Here is an 8,664-nt window from a genome sequence, read left to right as displayed (position 1 = left end):
TGATCTTTTGCATTGACTTCTCATTTTTTTTAACCACTGGGTCACTTACTCATCTTTGAAAGAAAAAGTTTTGGATGTTATAACTTTCCCCCTTAAAGAAATTTCGGCCTCAAAATTTATCTGAATCAAATAGGTGAGAATAATGAAGCTAAATTGAGTCTTTTGGCTCTCAAGTATCCTATTCAAAGCCATGATTCCTCCAAATAACTTTAACCAAAGGAATTTGCTTCCTCCTCAAATCCTTAACCTCATGGTCTAAAATTCGGATAGGCTTCTCCTTAAATGATAAATTTGGTCTAACCTCGATCTCCTTAACTTAAACAACATGTGGGGGTCAAATCAATACTGTCTCAACATCGAAACATGGAACATATCGTGAATGTGATCCAACTCAGTAAACAATTCAAGTTGATATGCAATAGGACCAACCCTCTTAAGCAACCGATAAGGTCCAATAAATCTAGGGCTCAACTTGGTTTTCTAGCAAAATCTTAAAACCTTGTTCCATGGAGAAACCTTAAGAAAAACCCAATCCCCTACACTGAATTCTATGTCCATGTGTTTTAAATCAATATGCGAATTTTGTCTATTCGAAGTTACCATTAATATGTCTTGAATTAACCAAAATTTATCTTCAGTCTTCGAAACCAATTCTGGGTCGAATAACTTTTTCTCACCCAACTCAGTACAACAGAAAGGCAAGTGGCACTTACGACCATAAAGAGCCTCGTAAGATGCCATTTGGATATTAGACTGGAAACTGCTATTATAGGTGAACTCTACCATCGGTAGATGCTCCTCCCAACTACCCTGAAAATCTATCACACAACTCATTAGCATATCTTCTAAAATTTTAATGATTCTCTCTCACTAACCATCAGACTGCAAATGAAAAGTCGTTTCGAAGTCTAACAGAGTACCCAAAGCCTTGTGTAATTTCTTCTAGAATCGAGATGTAAAGCGGGGATCTCAATCTGAAATAATTGATATTGGCACACCGTGCAATCTCACTATCTTGGAAATATAAAGCTTAGCTAGCTGCTGAAGAGAATAATCAGTACAAACCAGAATAAAATGAACGTTCTTAGTCAATCTATCCACTATGACCCAGATAGAATCTTTCTTAGTAGGTGTTAAAGGCAACCCACTAACAAAGTCAATAGTCACCCTCTCCAACTTCCACTGCGGAATATGATTTAGTTGTAGTAACTCAAATGCAAACTGAAGCTCAGCCTTGTTGGCAAGTCAAACATTTCGACACCAACTCAATTACCTCACATTTAATATCCGACCACCAATACATTTCCCTTAAGTCACAGTACATCTTAGTACTACCATGATGCATAGTATAATGGCTGCTATATGCTTCCTGTAGTATAGATTGCTTTAAACTCTGATCACTCAGTACATAGTACCTGCCTCTAAAACACAAAATACCATCAAAATTAATCTTGAAGTCCTTAGTCGACCCATCCTCAACCTGTTTAAATTGAGGTGCTAAAGATTCATCCATAATCTGCTTATCTCTGATTTGCTAAACCTAAATAGGCTTTACTTATAACTCAGCCAAGACACCCCCATCATCAAATAGACTCAAACGAGCAAACATAGCCCTCAAGTCAGACGTTTCCCTTCTAGTCAAAGTGTGTGCCACTAGATTAGTTTTCATAGGGTGATACTCTATAGTGAAATAATAGTCTTTTAATAATTCAATCATGAGTAGGACAACAACAGCCGTGTAAATAATATACTTTTCACCATACAAGCAGTGTCTCTAGATTTTAGGAGTGAAAAAAAACAGCCGCCAACTCTAAATCATGAGTAGGATAATTACTTTCATGTGGCCTATACTGTCTAGAGGCATAAGCTACTACCTTACCAGCCTGCATTAAAACACATCCAAGCCCAACACGTGAAGCATCACTGCACACAACATAATCTTTACCAAATTCTGGTTGAATTAGAATGGGAGCTTCAGTCAACAAAGATTTTAGTTTCTTAAAGTTGTCCTACTACTCTTTTTCCCACTAAAATAAAGTATCCTTCCTTAATAGCTTAGTCAATGGGGCTGTTATCAAAGAAAAACCTTCAACAAACCTTTGATAGTATTATAAACTCTAAATTATATAGATTTTTATAGTTGTCTATGACACCATTCTACTTAAAAAGTATACAATTTTATGCTTTTATGTATTAAATTTTTGCATAATATAATTATTTCATGTTATATAATAATTTACTTTGTTTAATTTTTGTAGTGGGACCATGGAACTAATAAAGTTGAGAAGCTTATTTATTAATTATACATGGACATGAGCTCTATTTCACCTTTGTTGGATGAAAAAGATAAAAAAAAATTGGGTCAAGAGAAGGTGACTTTGATCAAACCAAAGTTAATTAAATTGAAGAGCAAGTCTGGCAATTATTTGGGTCACAAAACCGTCCAAGTAAGGGGGAAAGAAGCCTAATTTGGAAAGGGCATATGAGCAGCCCAAAATTAGAGTTTGGAAAATTTATTTAGAGGTCCTTACACTTGTAAAAAAAATTAAAAAAAAGTGCCTAACAAACACCCAAGAAATCATCCAACCCTTGCTTGATTCATGTATGAAATCAAGCATGAATCAAGCAACCATCAACCTCTCTCTCCACATTTCATGCCCGGGCAAGTGAAAGAGATATTTAAGGGATGGTTCGGCTATTTTTAGCAAACCTCTAAGCATCCCTTCAAGTTTAAATTGGCCTTCCCTTTCATAACATCCAGCATCGCTCACTTCACATTCTATCATATTTTCTCTCATCTCCTTTCCTCTCCCTCTCACGTATAAACCATTCATTTTCCCCTTCCATTTAGCTACCAATTCCTTGAGAAAATTCTCTCTTGGCTAGCCACCTTGAGGAGCATTCACAAAGGAGCAATTATAAGGACTAAAGGAAGCCGCCGCGATCAATTTCCAGAAGATTGTCGAAATTATTCAGAGTTTCTTCTTCCTTAATCTTTATTATTTTTCAACATGTTTGCAATTTGCTTTGTTTTCTTTTTGTTAACGATGATAACTTAATTTTTTTATCTAGAATGATTATATTAATTTGATGAAGTTCATTTGATTTATGTTCATGATGTTTTGTGTCTCAATCGATCATGCTTTTAATTAAAATCATGCATGTATTTATTTCATTATAATGTGATTAAATGCATTAGAATTAGTCGATCAATTCTAGCCAGATGGCGATTAATGTACGCAACAATTGAAAGGTGCATGCTTAATTTAGATCCTACCTCGATTAAAGTAAAGGTTCATAATAACTCGAGATAGCTCTATTACATTGCATAATTTTTAGATTTATGTGATTAAAGTGTTTCAAACCTAACCCGTCCCTATTACTTCAGATAAACTCTAAGAAACCCTTAGTTAAATATGATCATGGTAGTATGCATGTTTTTCTAAGTAAAAGATTTTGAAATAACTTAATAACAGTTTTAAAGTTAATGAAAGATCGAGTTGCCATGGAAAATTTTCTGGAACATTGTGAACATGATGAAAATGGACCAAGTCAAATGTTGTTTACTCTAGCCTATTCATGTTATTGTTGTTAAAGCTTGCGACTTTGTTGCTAAACCCATCTAATACATTTGAATTATTCATCACACCTAGGTTAATTTGCATTTAGGATAATTTTGCATATAGTTATTTATTTTTACATAAGTAACACGAAATTGTCGTGTTTTTCTCATGAATTTGTAAAACTTTAATTTTGCAAAATATTAATTAATATATACAGTCCCTGTAGAGACGATAACTCTTTTACTTACTTATTACTTGATAACAACTGTATACACATGCACAAACATACGTGTTACAAGTTTTTGGCACCGTTAACGGGGACTGTTGATTTAATCATTATTTGTGAAATTATTTATTGCAATTTGGTTTATTTATTTTTATTTTTATTTAATTAATTTTTTATTCTTTATTATTTATTTTTTGTGATTTATTTTCTAGTGTTTATGAGCATAGATCGAATCATTGATTTACTCTTGTAGACCCTAAAATCGAGAAGACATTTTAGAAAAAGAAGATGTGAAAGATTAGCCCAAAGACAAGCCACAGAAATGGACCTCGAAAATCAAAACGATGTTCAAGGAAATGGAGTTGTTACTGCTAGTAATCCAATCCTTATTGCTAATGATAGGGATCGAGCTATAAGGCAATATGCTATGCCATTTTTTAATGAGTTAAATTTTGGAATTAGGAGACTGGAGGTTGAGGCAACGCAATTTGAATTGAAGCCTGTAATGTTTCAAATGCTTTAAACAATGGACCAATTTAGTGGAATGCCTATAGTAGATCCACACCTTCACTTTTGTCTATTTATGGAAGTGAGCAGTTCCTTTAAGATAGTCGGTGTAACTGAAGACGCATTGAGATTGAAGTTGTTTCTGTACTTGTTGCGAGATCGAGCACAAGCATGGCTTAATTCGTTGTCACCACATTCAATTTCAAATTTATAAGAATTAGCCGAATGTTTTTTGGTAATGTCTTTCCCACCTAGAAAAAATGCTTTGTTGCGAAATGAGACCACCACTTCTCAATATATGGATGATGAGTCCCTATACGAGGCATGAGAAAGATTCAAGGAGTTACTTCGTAGATGCCCCAACTATGAGCTTCCACATTTCATCTAGTTGGAGAAATTTTGTAACAGTCTCAATGGTTGGTGGTAGATGCTTCTGCGAATGGTGCTCTTTTGTCGAAGTCTTATAACGAGGCTTACAAGATCAATTAGAGAATAACCAATAACAACTACTAGCGATTGACAAATTGAGCATCTTCAGAAAGACGAGTAGTTAGAATGCATGAAGTAGATTCCCTTACTTCACTATTAGCTCAGTTATCTTCTATCTCTTCAATGATGAAATAGTTTACTACTAGCAGTTTTAATCATGTTGCAATTCAGCCACCGAGTCAATTCGATGTTATTTCCTGTGTATATTATGAGGATGGTCATTCTTTCAAGAATTGTCTATCAAATCCCGAGTCTGTTAATAATGTAGGAAATTAACAGCAAAATAAAAGTGGACAAGGACCACAGTCCAACTTCTATAAACCTTCATGGCAAAACCATCCAAAATTTTCTTGGAGTAACCAAGGAAATGGACCAAAAAACACTTACATACAGCATAGACCAAGTCAACCTCAAGGGTTCAATCAACAAGTTGAGAAACAACTACAAGCTGAACCATCCAAAACTAAGCAACAACACTGAAAAATTTGGAGAACTAAATGGGTCAGTTAGCTAAGAAGCTTCGTAATAGACCGTTAAAAGCCTTGTCGAGTGATACAAAAAATCCAAGGAATTTGGGTAAGGAAAATTGAAAGTAGTTGCTTTACGAAGTGGTATGACTTTGGAACCCAAGGAAGCTATGATTGAAGATGAACCTATTGAGAAGGAGGAAATTCAATGAATAGCTGAAATCCCTGCACCAGAAGAGCCAAAACTTAAAAATTCTGATGAGGTAAAATCTAAACTAATGAACTAGGATAAGCTAACACCTTCATTAGATGCAAATTTATCTACTTAGAAAAGTTGTCCAGTCCAAGCCAAAGTTCCATCACCTCAACATCCTCAAAGACTCTAGCAACATAAGCAGAAACAAGAGGTGCAATTCAAGAAGCTTTTGGATGTTCTAAAGCAACTTCACATCAATATCCTGTTGGTGGAGGCCTTAGAGCAATTGCCTAACTATTTAAAGTTCATGGAGGACATTCTGTCCAGAAGAAGAGGTTTAGTGATTTTGAGACTGTAGCTTTAACGAATGAGTGCAGTTCGTTCCTACAGAACAAGCTACCTCCAAAAATGAAGGACACTGGAAGCTTTACTATACCTTGTAATATTAGAGAATCTTACTATGGTAAAGTTTTATGCGATCTTAGAGTGAGCATTAACTTCATGCCAAAGTCTATTTTCAAGATATTGGGAATAGGTGAAGTAAGATCCACGAATGTGACACTTCAACTGGCAAATCGATCTTTGGCATTCCCAAAAGGAAAGGTCGAGGATGTTTTGGTACGTGTAGATAAGTTTATTTTTCCTACTAATTTCATTGTCTTAGATTTTGAAGTAGATAACAAATTGTTGATAATATTGGGAGACCTTTCCTAGCCACAGGAAGAACATTAATAGACGTGCAAAAAGGTGAACTCACCATGAAAGTTCAAGACGATTAGGTAACATTTAATGTTTTGAAAGCTATGAAATTCCCTGATCCATTAGAAGAATGTTCAATGATGGAGGAATTAGAAACCTTAGTTTCTATGGAATAGGAGAACAATCTTGTAGAATGTCCATTGGAAAAAATATTTTGGTCTAAGCCATTAGAAGATGAACTAGGTAATGAAAATATGGCTTTGATAGAAGCCAATTCGAGGGACTATCTTCAACCAGCACGGTTTGAACCATTAAATTTGGAATCTTGGGAATACACTTGAACTAAAGGTACGTTCTTCCCATTTAAATTACGTTTATTTGGGTAATTGTTCTACTTTTCCTATAATTGTTTCAACATAACTAACAGAACACTAAGAGGAGTACCTGATCAAAGTCTTAAAGAAGTTTAAAAAGACGATTGGTTGGACCATAGTTGATATTCGAGGAATAAGCCTATCCTTTTGTATGCACAATATTATTTTATAGGAGGGAAAACGAGCTAGAATCGATGGGCAAAGGAGACTCAACCCAATCATTATTAACAATCATGATTCCACCTTTTTTTGGTACCAAAGAAATGTAGAATCGTGATTTTTAATAATGAACGTAACAAGTTAACCCTGACAAAAACGGTCATGGGTTGGAGAATCTGTATAGACTACATAAAATTGAACAAAGTAACTCGAATGGATCATTTTTTGTTGCCTATTATGGATCAGATGTTGGACCGACTGACATGTAATGAATTTTATTATTTCTTAGATGGATATTCGGGATATAAACAAATAGTTGTAGCCCCTAAAGACCAACACGAAATGAATTTTACTAGTCCATACTGTACGTTTTCTTTTAGGTGAATGCCTTTTGGTTTATGCAATGCACCTACAACATTTCAACGATACATGATGACAATATTTACTGATATGGTAAAATATTTTGTTAAGGTATTAATGGATGATTTTTCTATTTTTGGGAATACTTACGATGTTTGTTTGAGTAACTTGGCTAAGGTACTTAAGAGATGTGAGGAGACAAATCTTGTCCTTAACTGAGAGAAATGCCACTTTATGGTTAATGAGAGAATTGTCTTAGGACACACAATTTCCAAAAATGCAATTGAACTTGACAAATCAAAGGTGGATGTAATTGAAAAATTACCACCTCCAGTTAGTATGAAAGAATTTAGAAGTTTTTTAGGCCATGCTGATTTTTACCGAAGATTTATTTAAGATTTTTCAAATATTTCTAAGCATTTGTGTTCATTATTATTAAAAGGTACCATTTTTTAGTTTGACAAAACATGCTTGAAAGCTTTTAAGGAATTAAAAAGTCAGTTAAGCTCAGCCCTAGTAATCGTTACACCAGATTGGAACTCTCCTATTGAGTTGATGTGTGATGCTAGCGATTTTGCTGTTGGAGCTGTGATGGGTCAAAAAAGAAATAAAGTGTTTCATCCGATTTACTATGCAAACAGAACTTTGACAGGAGCTCAACTTAACTACACAGTAATAGAAAATAAACTCTTCGTGATAGTTTTTGCTTTTGACAAGTTCCGTTCATATGTTATAGGTGCCAAAGTCACAATATTTATTGATCATGCGGCCATTAAATACTTACTCACGAAGAAAGATACTAAACCAAAGTGTATTTGATGGATACTCTTACTCCAAGAATTTGACCTTGAGATCCTAGACAGAAAAGTTATTGAAAACCAAGTAGCTAATCATTTGTCGAGGTTGGAACAAAACGAAGTAACTCATTCACTTGTTTCTATCAATGAGAATTTTCCAGATGAGCATATCTTCGAGGTGAAATTCCTTGGTTTGCTGATTATGCAAATTATTTAGCATGTGAAATAATACCTTCTAGAATAACATACCAACATGGTAGTAAGTATTCTTTTTGGAAGGATCTAATTTTGTTTAAACAATGTGCAGATAATATAATCAGGAATTGCGTAGTTGGAAGCTAGATTGATGAGATCTTATACCACTGACGTTCATCTCCGAGTAGGGGTCACTTTGGTGGTTCCCTCACTACAGCGAAGATCTTACAAGCTGGATTTTTCTGGTCTATAGTGTTCAAGGATGCGTATGCATATGTGAGAAATTGTGGTAGATGCTAGAGGATTGGAAACATACCAAGAAAGAACAAGATGCCCTTGACAAAAATTTTAGAGGTAGAATCATTTGATGTATGGGGCATTGAGTTTTTAGGCCTGTTTCCTTTTTCTTATGGTAACATGTATATCTTAGTAGCTGTGGATTACATATCCAAGTGGGTTGAAGCCGAGGCATATCCAAGAAATGATGCTAAGGTTGTCATGCGGTTCCTACATAAGCATGTATTTACATGGTTTGGGACTCCGAAAGCCATAATTAGAATGAAAGATCTCACTTTGTAAATAACTGGCTTAAGTGGTTGCTTGACAAGTACGATGTGAAACATAAAGTGGCC

General features: G+C 34.8%; 1 protein-coding gene across 1 annotated transcript; it reads right to left on the bottom strand.

The window, feature by feature from the left end:
- Nucleotides 1–480: 480 nt before the first annotated feature.
- Nucleotides 481–1,513, bottom strand: LOC107898126 (uncharacterized). The gene is made up of 4 exons (XM_016823665.1): nt 1,274–1,513; nt 1,066–1,182; nt 921–974; nt 481–810 (listed from the first exon to the last, which is right to left on the bottom strand). Exons 1-4 carry the CDS (start codon nt 1,511–1,513, stop codon nt 481–483), a joined length of 741 nt encoding a protein of 246 aa, XP_016679154.1.
- Between the last annotated feature and the right edge of the window lie 7,151 nt (nt 1,514–8,664).

The sequence above is a fragment of the Gossypium hirsutum genome, chromosome D04 (assembly GCF_007990345.1).
Source record: "Gossypium hirsutum isolate 1008001.06 chromosome D04, Gossypium_hirsutum_v2.1, whole genome shotgun sequence".
Lineage (NCBI taxonomy): Eukaryota > Viridiplantae > Streptophyta > Magnoliopsida > Malvales > Malvaceae > Gossypium > Gossypium hirsutum.
The sequence above is the reverse complement of the archived record's forward strand: the minus strand, read 5'-3'. Positions and strand labels throughout refer to the sequence as shown.

What these genes read in the sequence shown, in the direction of transcription:
- LOC107898126 (XM_016823665.1), bottom strand. Translation starts at nt 1,513, where the DNA reads ATGGATGAATCTTTAGCACCTCAATTTAAACAGGTTGAGGATGGGTCG. An exon ending in GGTCGGATATTAAATGTGAG is followed by an intron (nt 1,183 to 1,273) that starts GTAATTGAGTTG and finishes CATATTCCGCAG; the next exon opens with TGGAAGTTGGAGAGGGTGAC. An exon ending in GAAATTACACAAGGCTTTGG is followed by an intron (nt 811 to 920) that starts GTACTCTGTTAG and finishes ATAGATTTTCAG; the next exon opens with GGTAGTTGGGAGGAGCATCT.